At 42.2% G+C, this 16957-nt stretch overlaps 1 protein-coding gene across 6 annotated transcripts in view; it reads right to left on the bottom strand.

The window, feature by feature from the left end:
• The window catches only part of LOC134353775 (von Willebrand factor C and EGF domain-containing protein-like), a 383806-nt gene that overhangs the window by 24076 nt on the left and 342773 nt on the right, over nt 1–16957 (bottom strand). For all 6 annotated transcript variants that reach the window (XM_063062138.1, XM_063062137.1, XM_063062141.1 and 3 more), the window contains 3 exons: nt 10381–10806; nt 9305–9387; nt 5539–5682 (listed from right to left, as the gene is read on the bottom strand). In XM_063062138.1, coding sequence (XP_062918208.1) covers nt 5539–5682; nt 9305–9387; nt 10381–10806 — 653 coding nt within the window. The remainder of the gene's footprint in view (nt 1–5538; nt 5683–9304; nt 9388–10380; nt 10807–16957) is intronic.

Here is a 16957-nt window from a genome sequence, read left to right as displayed (position 1 = left end):
AGAGCGGACAAACGTTCCTCATATGTTAATCCTCTCACTCCCGGAATCATTCTAGTGAATCTTCTCTGTACCCTCTCCAATGTCAGCACATCCTTTCTTAAATAAGGAAACCAAAACTGCCCACAGTACTCCAAGTGAGGTCTCACCAGCGCCTTATAGAGCCTCAACATCACATCCCTGCTCCTATACTCTATTCCTCTAGAAATGAATGCCAACATTGCATTCACCTTCTTCACTACTGACTCAACCTGGAGGTTGACTTTAAGGGTATCCTATACGAGGACTCCCAAGTCCCGTTGCATCTCAGAACTTTGAATTCTTTCCCCATTTAAATAGTAGTCTGCCCGTTTATTTTTTTTGCCAAAGTGCATAACCATACACTTTCCAACATTGTACTTCATTTGCCACTTCTCTGCCCATTCTTCCAATCTATCCAAGTCTCTCTGCAGACTCTCCGTTTCCTCAGCACTACCGGCCCCTCCATCTATCTTCGTATCGTCAGCAAACTTAGCCACAAAGCCATCTATTCCATAATCCAAATCGTTGATGTACAATGTAAAAAGAAGCGGCCCCAACACTGATCCCTGTGGAACACCACTGGTAACCAGAATAGGATCCCTTTATTCCCGCTCTCTGTTTCCTGCCAATCAGCCAACGCTCTATCCACGTATGTAACTTTCCCGTAATTCCATGGGCTCTTATCTTGTTAAGTAGCCTCATGTGTGGCACCTTGTCAAAGGCCTTCTGAAAATCCAAATATACATCATCCACTGCATCTCCCTTGTCTAGCCTACTGATAATTTCCTCAAAAAATTGTAATAGGTTTGTCAGGCAGGATTTTCCTTTAAGGAATCCAATCCATGCTGAGTTCTGCCTATCTTCCATATCTGTCATATGCTTCCAGGTACTCTGTAACCTCATCCTTGACAATTGACTCCAACAACTTCCCAACCATCGACATCAAGCTAACAGGTCTATAATTACCTTTTTGCTTCCTTGCCCCCTTCTTAAATAGTGGAGTGACATTTGCAGTCTTCCAGTCTTCTGGAACCATGCCAGAATCTATCGACTTTTGAAAGATCATCGCTAATGCCTCCACAATCTCCACAGCTACTTCCTTCAGAACACGAAGGTACATTCCATCTGGTCCAGGAGATTTATCTACCTTTAGCCTATTCAGCTTCCTGAGTACTTCCTCTGTCGTAATTGTGACTGCGCACACTTCTCTTCCCTGCCACCCTTGAGTGTCCGGTATACTGCTGATGTCTTCCTCGGTGAAGACTGATGCAAAATACTCATTCAGTTCCTCTGCCATCTCCTCATCTCCCATTACAATTTCTCCAGCATCATTTTCTATCAGTCCTATATCTACTGTCACCTGTCTTTTACTCTTTATATACTTGAAAAAGCTTTTAGTATCCTCTTTGATATTATTTGCTAGCTTCCTTTCATAGTTAATCTTTTCTCTCTTAATGACCTTCTTGGTTTCCTTTTGTAAGGTTTTAAAAACTTCCCAATCCTCTGTCTTCCCATTAATTTTTGCTTCCTTGTATGCCCTCTCCTTTGCTTTAACTTTGGCTTTGACTTCTCTTGTCAAGCATGGTTGCATCCTTTTTCCACTCGAAAATTTCTTCTTTTTTGGAATATACCCATCTTGCACCTTCCTCACTTCTTGCATAAACTCCAGCCACTGCTGCTCTGCTGTCTTTCCCACCAGTGTCCCTTTCCAGTCAACTTTGGCCAGTTCCTCTCTGATGCCACTGTAATTTCCTTTACTCCACTTCTACACTTCCTTGACTAAATAGCTCCCTCCCTGGTTTATTTGAGGACTATTTCCTTTACTTGTTTACTCTATCTCTATTGATTTTGTCCTGATGATTTCATCTCCATTCCACAGCTGATGAGTTTCCCTTTTCCCCCAATCTAGGTTTCTCCTTCACTCTATCTGTCCCATTTTCCACATCTCTGTTCTGATCCCATATCCTTGCACCTAGAACAATTGGATTCCCTTCATCCTAACCCCCCACTCCAGTGGAATAGTTCTCTGATCAATGCTATGGCTCACTCTTCCGTCTCCATAAATTCACACTCTTTTTCTCATGCCAGCTTTCCACATTGTGGTAAACCATATATATATGTTGTAACTGGGTTAACTGTCTGGACACGCCCCTCTGCTGACTGCCCCTGTGGCTCCTCCCACAGAGTCCTGTATAAAGGTGTTTCGCCTTGCCCCCTCCCCCTCAGTCTGGGGGCAGACACTCACCGTGAAGGTCGTATTGTACAGCGAATAAAAGCCTTTCAGTATTTTACCAAACCTCAGTCTTTTGGAGTTATTGAAGGTGCTTCACACATCACACATGCTATGTTACTACCTCTCTCTTCACCATCCAGAGTGCCAAGCACTCTTTCAGGGTTAGCAGCAAATTACCAATTTGGCATTGAGCATTTGGTGCATATCGTGCAGTCTCTGCTCCATTTGGGAAATCAAACACAGATTGGTTTAAGTTTCCTTTCCACTCCCCATTCTGACTGCTTTCTTTGGACTACCGTATTGAAGCATCCAATAAGTTTGATGGGAAGTTTCTCATCATCTAAATGATTTCACCTCTCCTACAACCTGCATGGCTCAGCAATGATTTCAGCCATTTTAAAGGGTAAGTAACTATAGCATTGTATCTCACATTTCCAGTACTTTTCTCTCTTTGTTTTGGGTGCTTCAGGTTTCTTTCATTTCCTCATATTTATCTCTCTCACAAACATTAGACATTACCACCCACTTTCATCTGGCACAACAACCACTTGAGTCATTCAGTCTCTCCCAGTACCCACCCCATATCAGAACTCTTTGTTATCCCCCCTTCCCTCTTCTTCGCCCACAACTTTTAACTTTTTATTTCATGAAAGACTATTAACAAATTCTGTTTCTCCTGGATAGATGCTGCCTGATCTGATGAGTATGTCTAACAATCTGTTAATTATTTAACATTATCAAAACTTTCAATATTTTACATTTTATATAACTGATAAAGATGTACTTATGATGCGCTTTGGTGTCTAACATGTAGGCAATGGGGAAATACATGGGTGCTATGGAAATCTTTACATTTATTTAGCCTGTGTTGCTGATCATTGATATATTCCTAATTGGTACTGGTATATTATTGTCATATGTACCAAGATACCGTGAAAAGCTTGCTTTGCATACTGTTTATGCAGATCAAATCATTAAAAGGTATACTGAATCAGAATAAGGTAAAACAATAACAATGCAGAATGAAGTGAAAAGATACTGAAAGAATGCAGTGCAAGTAAATGATAAGGGTGCAAGGCCACAACATGCTAGATTTTGAGCCCAAGAATCCATGTGTTTGTACAAGAGGTCCATTCAAGTGTCTGATAAAAGTAGGAGAGAAGCTGTGTAGAGAATAGTACAGAGAACTTACCTCTACAGAGAACAGTGCAGAGAGTTTTAATTATTGCTCCTCTGCAGTAAACTATGGTTTTAAACTGCATAAAAATACTCCATTCTGTCCTATAATATGGAATAATAGGGCCATGTGTGTGTGGGATGATAGAAGGTCGGCACCAACTTTCCCTACTTGATCTGAAGTAAAATTGTGATTATCGTGATCCTTTTATTGTTGTAAATCCTATTGATATCTTACCTTTTTGCTCTCTTTTGCAAAGCCGATTTATTTCTTATAGTAATTTTTTAAATGTTTCTCTGTACTGCCAGTGGAAAATAATACATTTGATGACACACCCAAGTCTGTGATAATAAACCTGATTCTGATTCTAATACGAATGATACTCTGTCCCAAGAATAGAGCATCCCTAATTGTAAGTGTGAGGAAATCTTTTTCCATAAGCCTTGTGGTGGATTAGCTCATTTGACTCTTGGCAAAAAGGACTGAATCAAATTGCAGATTTTGTTCCATTGAAAGCAATGAGCTGCCATATGTTTCCATGAATTTCCCTTGATGATTCCTCCTAGAGATAGCATTCTGGAAATTGTCACTCAAGCTCAACCAGAAACCCTGATCTGCTGTGAGGCAGCCGGGCAATTAAAGAGACAAATCAATGTGAGCTTTTGGTCAGCTTCAAAATCCTACAGCAAGAGAGGAGGTCGCATTGAAATGAAGAAAAGCAAGTACCGGTATGTAATATTCTCTCACTACATCAAGGATCCGGGGCATGGTAATCCTGGTCATCTGATTCTTTTGGAAGTTTTGGAAAAGTGTACAGAAGAGGTTTTCCAGGGTGCTGCCTGGACTAGAGAATATGAGCTACAAGATGAGGTTGGACAACCTTGAATAATTTTCTCCAGAGATTTGAAAGTGAAGGGGAGACCTGATGGATGTCTATAAAATTACGAGAGGCATGGATAGAGTAGAGAGTCAAAATCGATTTTTCCGAGGGTTGAAATGCCAAATGCTGCAAGACATGAATTTAAGGTGAGAGGGGGAAGTTTTTTTTTATATAAACAGAGTAGTAGGTGCCTGGAATACTCTGCCAATGGTGGTTGTGGAAACAAACAGAATAGTAGCATTTAAGAGGCTTTTAGATAGACAATAGAATATAAGGGAATATAGGGACCATGTGCAGGAAGAAGAGAGTTAGCTTAGTTTGCCATCGTTTTTGGCATAGACATCTGAAGCCAAAGGACCTGTTCATGAGGTCAACTGTTCCCTGTTCCATGTTTCTAGGAGAGAATGGCATCTTTAAAAAACTCTACAGATGTACCATGGAGAACATTCTATCTGGCTGCGTCACCATCTGCATTCGGGGGGTGGGGGGCGGTGCTACTGAACAGGATGAAGTAAGCAGGAGAGAGTTGTAAACCTAGTCAGCCCCATCATGAGCTCTAGTCTCCCCAGTATCCAGAACATCTTCAAGGAGCGATGCCTCAAAAAGGCAGCATCCATTTCATGCCTTGTTCTCATTGCTACCATCAGGAAGGAGGTACTGAAGCCTAAAGGCACACACTTAACTATCCAGGAACAGTTTTTCCCCCCCTCTGCCATCCAATTTCTGAATGTACATTGAACCCATGAACATTATTTCACTACTTTTTTTATTTCTATTTTTGCTCTCCTTATTTAACATATTACACACACACACACACACACACACACACACACACACACACACACACCACACACACATACAGTAATTCAATTTTTTCTCTATTATGTATTGCATTGTACTGCTGCTACAAGTCAAATTTTCCAACATATGCCAGTGATATCAATATGATTCGGATTCTAATTTGACAAGGTGATGAATCAGGCTCAATCTAAGTCAATAGTAAAACTGCTCAGAAGGACTGAATGTCCTATCACTATGTTCATATTTTTCAAGGAGAGAGTTCTCAGCAAGAACCTTGCCCACTTTTGACATGGGGCAACAGTCATCACTGCTGCCGTTTTCGATGTGAACATCGGGTGGAAGTTGCTGACTCTGTTACCACACTGATTATAGGAGAAAGTTTGGAAAGATATTTTTTCCAAGCCTTTCGGGAAAGGTCACCTAACTTACCTCATGTACTTGATCCTGGTGCACACACCAGCGTAAATCAACACAAACCGGGCAACATTGGTTATCGGGAGTTTTCTGCTGTATTAAATCGCACAGCAAGTGTGGACATTGTTCCTTCTGTGACCTGCACAAAATTGAGCCTTTCTGTAAAAAAATACAGTAATAGTTGAAATGATAAACATTTTTATCAAGCGTTCAATTTACAGCCCAAAGTACTCAACAGTTAGGCATCTGTCATAATCCCCATCACAATGCAAGGGAGTTTTGCTGCAGATTTCGCTTGCTGCCTTTAGGTGGGACTGTAACATTAGAAACACACCAGCCTACTCATACACTAATTTCCAGTAACTAGGTTCCTTTCTCTCTTACATTTCCATTAGTCAGCTTGCTCATTACTTACTTCATTTCAACTCCAGCTGAAACTGCCTCAGCTTGCAGTCCTACAGCTCCTCACTCAAATGTTCCATTGATCTTTTATCAAGTCTCTTAACCTAAATTTTCCACATACCTCTGCTCTTTCAAAGTTATCTCACTCATCTGAGTGATCTACACTGATTCTCAATTTTTAAATATCTTTTAGTTTTCCCCTCCAATTGTTGGTCACCTGCCACCTGCTGTCAGATGTCTCCTCTGACAAATCTCTTCCTCCCTTGATGTTGACCAAATGCCTTTCATTGTCTTCTCTGTAAGCTCTGGCACTCCCTTCCCAAATTTCCTTTCATGTCCATCTTCTCTTTTCAGTCCTTTACTGATTAAATTTTTGCTATGCCTCTCACTCCAACATTCAAATTCTATCACGTTTTTGAAATGTTTGGGACATTCCTTCAGAGCTTAGTCTTTATAGAAATCAACCAGTTGTGCCAGATGGCACTGAACTCAAGTTATCCAGCTTTAATCTCAAACATATACGGAGTTATTTGTTCCCTAACAACCACCTTCTGCATTGACAAAAACTCTCATGATGAGTGCACACTGTGCAGGGAAACAGACGAGCTATCTCCGGCTTTATGGACTTTTGCAGGCTCAGAGTCCAATTTAGCATCATTCTCAAAGTCCAGCCATCAACTAATGCAAACTGAAAAAACCCTGTATCAGAGCGCAGAGAGTTAATTGAAGTTTTCCTTCTGCATGCCAGTCACTGAATAGATCAGACACAGTTCTATGTGCAATAATTTTTTTAAAATCCCCATTTAGCCTTATCTGTAGCAATGATTCCCATTTCAGAATATGTTTTATTTGCCATACTTACTAGCCAGTAAGATCACATTGTTAGAGTGGACAGTGATGTTTGTTATGAATAATTGAGAAATGCTCCACAACAGAATTGATTGTTAGTGCGGGGTAAGAAATCTAATTCAGAAACGTCAAAGTTAAGTTTCTTGTCATATGCACAAGTATACATGTATATATACAATAGGGTCTTTTAAGGGACTCTTAAATAGCTACATGGAGCTTAGTAAAAATAGAGGGCTATGCAGTAGGGAAATTCTAGGCAGTCTCTAGAGTAGGTTACATGGTTGGCACAACATTGTGGGCCGAAGGGCCTGTAATGTGCTGTAGATTTCTATGTTTCTATGTGCACAGGGGTAATGATAAACCTACTTGCAGTAGCACCACAGTCACATAGCATCATATATGCAACATTCACAAGAAAAACCCAAATTAACCATGAACTAAACACATTTTTAATACCATAAAACACAATTGTAACAAAAACTATCGAAGTCCATTTTAATGCAAAATGGTTATAGTTTTTTAAAAAACTGTTCGTCATACAGGATACATAGACGATGTTTATAAAGCCGTAAGCCAACCCCCACCCCCAATTCTGTTGGTTGACTAGAAAACAATCTTATCCAGAAATATAATAGGGAAAGTGATTCCCAAGTGCTGGAAAAAACCTTGGAACATAGTGTATTAGGAAGAAGTTATTCAATTGTTTATGGGCACGTGGGACTAGCTACCTGAAGGTCGTGAGTTCGAGCTCCAGCCGAGGGAACGTGTTGTGTCCTTGAACAAGGCACTTAATCATACATTGCTCTGCGATGACACTGGTGCCAAGCTGTATGGGTCCTAATGCCCTTCCCTTGGACAACATAGTTGTCGTGGAGGGAGGGGAGACTTGCAGCATGGGCAACTGCTGGTCTTCCATACAAACTTGCCCAGGCCTGTGCCCTGGAAACCTTTGAAGGCGCAAATCCGTGGTCTCTCAAGACTAACGGATGCCTTTACTTTGTTCAATTGTTTGAAGTAGTGCCCATGTGGCAGATTTTATTCAAGATCCTGCCTTCAGTTGTATATTGTTTACTGAAGTTTAGGTTTTTCTTTTGAGTGACCAGCATGTCAGTCTCAGAGATGCCATATGAAATGTGCTTTACTGATCAATCTGTGTGGAGTCCTTAGGGAGGACACAACTAAGCTTTACAATCACAGACAGACAACCCATCAGCAGTTGCTGCTTGGGCTGAAGTGGGTAGAATTGATTGTTGTTTTAAGGTATTACAGGTGGGAAATGTACTCCAGCAACAGTCAGATATATGCTACAATGTTGGCCTGGAAGATATTGTAGATGCTCAAGAACGCTGCCAAAAATCCTGTGCTATTGTACACCCCCTCGGGTCAAGCAGCTCGTGAGACTGAATTTATCACCATGCCCTGAACAATCTTTTAAAATAAATCATTAGCTTATACTCTGTTGCAAAAGTCAATATTTTGTACATAACATGGAATTTCTATTTTCCTGAAACCTGTTGGGGATATCATTCTCTGCTTTTCTCATTTCGGTCTATTTTGATTCCAGATACTGTACAAATTTACTTTTGGGAGCTGAATTGTTGACAGCTGTTTTCTGCTGGTCAAGAAAGATCTTCACAGCCAGTGGAGAAATGGATGGATACTATTGCAAGAAAGCTCAGAAACATTGAAAAGTGTACAATTTGCTTCATCATAACTTTAAGCTATCCCAAAGTGTTTTGGAACCAGTAAATATGGTTGAAATCTACATATTGTTGTTTTGTAAGCATACAAGGCAGTCCACAAAGATCAAATGAAAAGATTGTTAGCCTGTTGTGCTTCTGGCAGTGATTTGCTGAAGAATCGCGATTAGCCATTGACAAAATCACTGATCTTTTATGTAATACATCATATTTGGTTTTGATAAAAATATGGCAGGCTCTATTGCTGTCGGAATCCCTGTCAGTCCAGATTAAACAATGGAAAAATGAAATTCATTGAGAAAGTGAACAATATTTTCATAAAGCTATGACCAGAAAAAGATGGAGCATAGAAACAAGCCCTATGGCACAAATCTTTGCCAGTCATCAACCTCATATTCACACGAATCTGGTGTTATCCCCATTCTTCTCCAAGTTCTCATCAACTCCCTCAGGTTCTACCACTCACCCACACATAAAGGGCAATAAGCGGTGGCTAATTAATCTACCAACCCATGTCTTTTGGATATGGAAGGAAAGCAGAGCACACAGAATACAGAGGGAGAACATGTCCACTCGGGACAGACAATGCTTGAGGTCAAGATTGAACCCAGAAGCCTGGTGCTGTGAGGCAGTGGCTCTCTGGGTTGCACCACTGTAAGAGAACAGCATATTGTATCAGTCAGTGTGGTTGACAGTGACATACATTAACTAATAACTGAATTATCATTGTTACTTAAAAGAAATTCATACCTTCAGTTCAAACACAAGGCACAATAAATTACTTTTAAAGGAGGCAAATTGCAAAATGTATTTTTAACTATGTTACTAACCAAACACAAGCATATAGTACATGGATCTTCTCTGGGAACGCTCTGCCCATGGCTGAACACAAGTCCATCTTCATCTAGACAATCTAAGACAAACACAAATACAGTAAATTCAATCATGAAAATTCAAAGGGCAATCTAGCACAATATGTTTTCAGATAGACAGATACCAAAGACAAGATTACCAAGGAGAACATGATTTAATGTGTTTAGCATTATTCAAAGACAAAATGCAGAGGATATGGCATGAAAAGGATGGGCGATAATGCAAACATGATTCTGAGAAAGAATATAAATATTACAGTCTCAGAGAGTGTCTGTATCCTTAAAGAACACAGTCATTCAAACATCAGCTTCATCTCTGAAGCATCACCTATTTCACATATCCATGAACACTTTGCCAGTTTCTGTAACTTCAAGGCAATTGCACGAATGACATTTGAAAAACAATCTATCACTTCTAGATTCTCTTGTGGTCTTATGTAGCAAATACAATGTAGTCCTGAGACTCAGTGGTAGACATTTTGTTAAAGCTGCTATACTGTCACCTGCATGGATGCTCAGAGCAGGGCTCTTGATGCATTGTAAATGGAAGTCCTATTTGCTTACAGTGTCCAGGTGTACAAAATGAAATCACCCAGACCATGTTTCTATCAGCTGTTCAAAATCTATGATTGGAAATATAGATGATATATTGTAAATGCATTTGACTTCTTAATTTCCTCCAAACGCAGAGTATAACAGACTGAGCATTTTATTCCCACGGAGTAGCATCATTCTTATTCCCATAACCTTCCTGTAAGCTCAAGGGCAAATTTCTCTCAAAGGACCCATTGACGATTCCCAGTAAAGATTGGGCCCTGTGTGTGTTTTGTACAATGCTACTTCAACACACGTTGTTACACCAGGATGGATTTCCACCCATAATTTAAGGGAATGAATGTAAAAGGCAATACAACTCTGCAGTCACCTCCAACTCCATTCTGTCTACTGCACTTGTGTAAGGTCACTCATGAACTCGTTGACCATTCACTGCTTGCCAAGGAACCGTTCCTATCGTGCTTTGCTCAAGTACTTACTCAAATCTTCTTGGACCATCTCATCTTTGATTTTCGCAGAAGCCATTGAAGTGGTTTTGAATGTTTCTGATGGAGGAAGAATGGAGATCCCCCAAGGGGCACCATCTGAAATAACGCCCATTTTCATAGCCATTGGTTGCTTGGTTGTGATAACTCTTTGACTCTTAGATGAAGTATTTAGTTCCTGTCCTAGCCTCCTCTTCATGGTCCATGGTACAATTCGATTCAGATTATACTTTTTAGGCATTGCACTGCTTAAGAGAGACAAGGAGATCAACTCAACCTCTGAGTCAGAGGTTGGTTGTTGAGCTTTTGCTCTCTGAGGGCTTTGATAGAATTGTGTTGGTGCTGGCATCTCAGGGAGAGTATTGCCTGTGATCGGAGGATGTAATCCTGAACTCTCAGTGGGAGGTGAAGCCATGGACACTGGAAAAGCAAAAGGAAAATTTAGTTAATAATTCAGGCCAAGAATTAATCTACTGTTACTGGCATGGTGGCATGAGATCCCTGAAAACTTGCCCATGTGGATTCGGAATTCTCCTGTTCACAGAAGTTAGAGGGTGATAGTAGATGGGGCATATTCTACCTGGAGGTCAGTGACCAGTTGTTTTCTGCAGAGATATGGTCTTGGAGACCTGCTGTCTATGAATTTGGATGAGGAAATGGAGAGTGGGTTAGTAAGTCTACAGATAATGAACGTTGGAGGTATTGTGGAGAGTGTAAAAGCTTGTTGTAGACAGGATTTAGAGTTGGGTGGAGAAGCGGCAGATGCAGTTCAATACAGAAAAGTGTGAGATGATACACTTTGGAAGGTCAAACTTGAAGACGAATTACAAGGTTAATGAAAGGATTTGTAAAAACGTTAAGGGAAGCAGTGTGGATGAACAGAGATATCAGTGTCTATATCCCCGGACCACTCACTGTTGATAGGGTGGTATAAAGTGTGCTGGCCTTCATTGGATAGGAGACTGAGTTCCAGGTAATGCTGAAGTTCTTTAAAACTCTGGTTAGACAGCACTTGGAAATATTGTGTTCAGTACTGTTCACCTTATTACAGAAAGGATGTGGATGCTTTAAAAAGGGTGCAAAGGAAATTTATCAAGATGCTGCCTGGTTTAAAGAACACGCCTCATGAGGAAAGGTTGAGTGCGGTAAGTCCTTTCTCTTTGGAGTGATGGATCAGGAGAGCCGACCTACTGTAGGGGTAAAAGATTCTTTATTAAGATATACAGTGCAGAATAGTCCCTTTGAAACGCACCACCCAGCAACCTCTGTATTAACTCTATCCGAACCACAGGACAATCCACAAAGACCAATTAACCTACTAACCAGTACATCTCCAGACTGTGAGAAGAAACCAGAGCACCTGGAGAAAACAATGCATATCACAGGGATGACATACAAACTCCTTACAGAGGATGCCTGGGTTGATCTCCAAACTCCCACAGTCTGAGCTGTAACAGCACTGTGTTAACTGCTACACTACTGTGGTGTTGTCACAATTATGAGAGGCAACCGGCACCATTCTCCCAGGGTGACAATAACCAATGTCAGAGGTTATTCATTTAAGTTCAAAGTTCAAAGTAAAATTATTATCAAGGTACGTATATGCCACCATATACAACCCTGAAATTCATTTCCTTGCCAACATACACAACTAATCCAATAACCATAACAGGATCAATAAAAGACCTCACCAACAGGGTGAAATAAAAGAAAAAAAATAAATGAATAAGCAATAAATATCAAGACCATGAGATGAAGAGTCTTTGAAAGTGAGTCCATAGTTTGTGGGAACAGTTCAGTGATGGGGCAAGTGAAGTTATTTTCTCTGGTTTAGAAGTCTGATGGTTGAGGGGTAGTAACTGTTCCTTAACCTGGTGATGTGAGTACTGAGGCTCCTGTACCTTCTACCTGATGGCAGCAATGAGAAGAATGCACAACCTGGGTGATGGTGAACCTGATGATGGATGCTGCTTTCCTGCGACAGTGCTCCACACAGATGTGCTTAATGGTGGGGAGGGCTTTACCTGTGATGGACTGGGTCATAGCCACAACTTTTTTGCAGGATCTTACATTCAAGGGCATAGGCATTTTCATGTTATGCAGCCAGTCAATTCTACTCTGAACAACACATCTATAGAAGTTACTCAAAATTATAGATATCATGCTGAATCCTTGCAAACTCTTCAGTAAACAAAGCTGCTGCTGTGGTTTCTTCATAATTACACTTACATGCTAGGCGCAGGGTAGGTCTTCTGAAATGATAACACTGAGGAATTTAAAGTTGCTGACCCTCTCCACCTCTGATCCCCCGATAAGAACTGGCTTATGGACCTCTGATTTCCTCCTCCTGAAGTCATTTCATTTCGTTTGCCTCTCCCGTTACTCGGCCCGATCCGGAGTGCATGACAACGCAACCCACTGATTGATTCCCGCAGGACGCGCCCACCTACCTCAAAGACCTGACAACAACACACTGCATTGTTGGAAACCTGGAAAGATGCACTACTTACTGAGGAAGCCTGGGAAAAGAGCTGGGCTGCTGGTCAGATTGAAGCTGAGGAGCCTCAGGGTCCCTATGCCCACCATCCTACTAGCTAATGTGCAAGCCATAGAGAACAAGGTGGATGATCTTAAAGGGAGACTCACCTACTGCAGGGAGATGCAGAACTGCTGTGTATTCTGTTTCACTGAGACCTGGCTCTCCCCTGCCACCCCCGACTGTGCTATCCGACCGGAGGGATTTTCGATCCATCGGATGGACTGCATGGCGTCTTCGAGCAAGACAAGGGGAGGTAGTGTCTGCCTACTGATCAACACTGCGTGGTGCTCAGACACAGTGACACTGACAAGCTCCTGCAGACAGGACCTGGAACACCTGTAAGTGAAGTGTCGTCCCTACTATCTGCCACGGGAATTCACCTCGATCATACTGACAGCGGTCTACATTCCCCCCTAGGCGGACGTGGAGTGTGTTCTGAACATACTGTATGCCAACATCAGTGAACTTGAGACCAGGTATCCGGAGGCTTTGCTCATTACAGCCAGGGACTTTAACCAGGCCAACCTCAGAAAGGCACTGCCGAAGTTATACTAACATGTCTCCTGCCCCACTAGAGGCCCGAATATACTTGACCACTGCTACACAGCAGTCAAGGATGCCTACCGTTCTGTCCCACGACCTCACTTCGGAAAATCGGACCATCAGGCCGTACTCCTCCTCCCGGCTTACAAACAGAAACTGAAGAGGGAGGTCACGGTGTCAAAAGTAATGTTGCATTGGATGGAGGAAACGGATGAGGTCCTCCGTGACTGCTTTGAATCGGTGGACTAGTTAGTATTCAAGGACTCGGCAGCTAACCTCGATGAGTATGCCTCAGCTGTCACGGAGTTTATTTGGAAATGCATGGGGGGATTGTGTGTCTCGCAAGACGATCCAGGTATTCCCTAACCGGAAACCTTGGATGAATTATGAGGTCAAGTCCCTTTTAAAGGCTAGAGCTGCGGATTTTAGGTCCGGGGATACCAGTCGCTACACGGAATCCAGGCGTGAACTCTGGAAAGCCATTGTCCCTCTGTCCCGCTGACTATACCACTTGCCCATCCTCTGGGCTTTTCCCCCCCTCCCCCTTTCCTTCTCCCTGGGCCTCCTGTCCCATGATCCTCTCATATCCCCTTTGCCAAACACCTGTCCAGCTCTTGGCTCCATCCCTCCCCCTCCTGTCTTCTCCTATCATTTTGGATCTCCCCCTCCCCCTCCCACTTTCAAATCTCTTACTAGATCTTCCTTCAGTTAGTCCTGACGAAGGGTCTCAGCCTGAAACGTCGACTGTACCTCTTCCTAGAGATGTTGCCCGGCCTGCTGCATTCACCAGAAATTTTGCTGTGTGTTGGTTGAATTTCCAGCATCTGCAGAGTTCCTCCTGGAAGCAATATCGAGCCAAGCTGGAAGCCCAGTCTACCCAGAGGGATGCCAATAGACTATGGCAGGGTCTAAATGAGATCACTGGGCACAAAGAAAAGGCTGGGAATATCAATAACTCTGGCGCTTCTCTGTCTGATGAACTTAACGTATTCTACGTAGGATTCGAACAGAAGAGGAGCATCCCGCTTCCTCCGGATGAACCGGACATGGTGGCATCGAGATTCATCGTCACCGAAGAGGATGTTAGAAGGGCCTTCCTGAAGATAAATCCAAGGAAGGCGAAGGGCCCATATGGCATCCCGGGACGGGTTCTCCGAGCCTGTGCAAGCGAGCTAGCTAGAGTGTTTGCTGACATCTTCAACTGCTCCTTGTTTCAGTCTAAGATCCGCTCATGTTTTAAGAAGGCAACGATAATCCCAGTGCCGAAGAAGAGCAAGGTGGCATACCTGAATGACTATCGACCTGTGGCTCTGACATCAATTGCTATGAAGTGCTTCGAGAGATTGGTTATGGCATACATCAACTACAGCCTACCGATCAACCTCGATGCTTTGCAATTCGCCTACTGGAGCAACAGGTCAACGGCAGATGCCACCTCTCTGGCCCTACGTTCCTCCTTAGAACACCTGGAGAATAAAGACGCATATGTAAGGCTCCTTTTCATTGACTACAGCTCTGCCTTTAATACCATTATTCCAAATAAACTGATTCCTAAGCTCCAGAACCTGGGCCTTAGCACTCAGATCTGCAGCTGGATCTTCAACTTCCTCACAGACAGGACCCAGGCTGTAAAAATAGGGGACAAGCTCTCCTCTACAATCACTCTGAGCACTGGTGCCCCACAAGGCTGTATACTCAGCCCCCTGCTGTACTTACTGTACACCCATGATTGTGTAGCCAAGTTTCCATCAAACTCAATATATAAGTTTGCTGATGACACAACAATTGTAGGCCATATCTTGGGTAATGATAAGTTTGAGTACAGAGAGGAAATTAAGAACCTGGTGGCATGGTGCGAAGACAATAACGTATCCCTCAATGTCAGCAAGACGAAGGAATTGATTGTTGACTTCAGAAGGAGTAGCGGACCGCACGACCCCATTTACATCGGTGGTGCGCAAGTGGAACAGGTCAAAAACTTTAAGTTCCTCGGGATCAATATCACAAATGACCTGACTTGGTCCAACCAAGCAGAGTTCACTGCCAAGAAGGCCCACCAGCGCCTTTACTTCCTGAGAAAACTAAAGAAATTTGGCCTGTCCCTTAAAACCCTAATTTCTATAGATGCACTGTAGAAAGCATTCTTCTAGGGTGCATCACAACCTGGTATGGAAGTTGCCCTGTCCAAGACCGAAAGAAGCTGCAGAAGATCGTGAACACGGCGCAGCACATCACACAAACCAATCTTCTGTCCTTGGACTCACTTTACACTGCACGCTGTTGGAGCAGTGCTGCCAGGATAATCAAGGACACGACCCACCCAGCCAACACACCTTTCGTCCCTTTTTCCTCCGGGAGAAGGCTCAGGAGTTTGAAGACTCATATGGCCAGATTTGGGTACAGTTTCTTTCCAACTGTGACAAGACTGCTGAACGGATCCTGACCCGGATCTGGGCAGCACCTTCCAATTATCCGGACCTGCCTCTCGGTTTTTTTGCACTACCTTACTTCCCATTTTTCTATTTTCTATTTATGATTTATAATTTAAATTTTTAACATTTACTAATTTTAACTATTTTTAATCTTTTTATTATTTAATATTTGTAATCCAGGGAGCGGGAAGCGCAGAATCAAATATGGCTGTGATGATTGTACATTCTAGTACCAATTGTTTGGCGACAATAAAGTATAAAGTATCTTTTTACTGATACATAATCTTCTACAGCTATAAAATGATACACGACTTCAACAAATTGATATAGATACAGTTAATAAAGCTGAAGAAAAAACTTATCAAAAAAAGAATAATATGATAATAAAAAAATTTCTTATAAAAAAAGGAAAAAAGAGAACCCCAACTAACTAAAAGAAAAAAAACCCACTAACTACAAGAGAAAGAAAAAGAAAAAAAAGAAAAAAAGAGAAAAAAAAAACCATTAGGAACCAACTCCCAGAGCAATATGTCTTACGATCATCTATATAAAGAAGAAAAATCATCAACTGCCAATTCACATTTATATAAAATAAGATTGGAAAGAAACCATAAAAAGTAATTCAAATTAAATGATAATATTTGGCAAAAGAGCCCCATCTTCTCTCAAAATCGAATCAAGGATCTAAAGTTCTAGTTCTAATTTTTTCCAAACTACGACATTGTGGCGACCCACTTTCTAGCACACACGAACCGGCGTGCGCCGGCCGAGAGGCCAGCCCCAAAAAAGGCGCCAGGCTATCTTCACCGGCAGGGGAAAAAGCCCGCGCGTGGGAAAGGGAAGGTTTAAAAGGAGGCTGCGAAGTTTGAATAAGTCTCTTTTCTCGCAACTCCAACTCACCGACTATGTGTTGTTATTCTAGCACTGTGTGTAGCACACCGCTACAATTGGTGACCCCGACGGCCCAAACGATATTTGGACCAGAGATGACCGACGCCGCATCTGTTCATGCAGTTTCGTTAAAACTGCCAAGCTTTTGGACGCTACGACCTCGCTT

The sequence above is a fragment of the Mobula hypostoma genome, chromosome 11 (assembly GCF_963921235.1).
Source record: "Mobula hypostoma chromosome 11, sMobHyp1.1, whole genome shotgun sequence".
Lineage (NCBI taxonomy): Eukaryota > Metazoa > Chordata > Chondrichthyes > Myliobatiformes > Myliobatidae > Mobula > Mobula hypostoma.
This window is presented reverse-complemented; position numbering and strand designations above follow the sequence as displayed.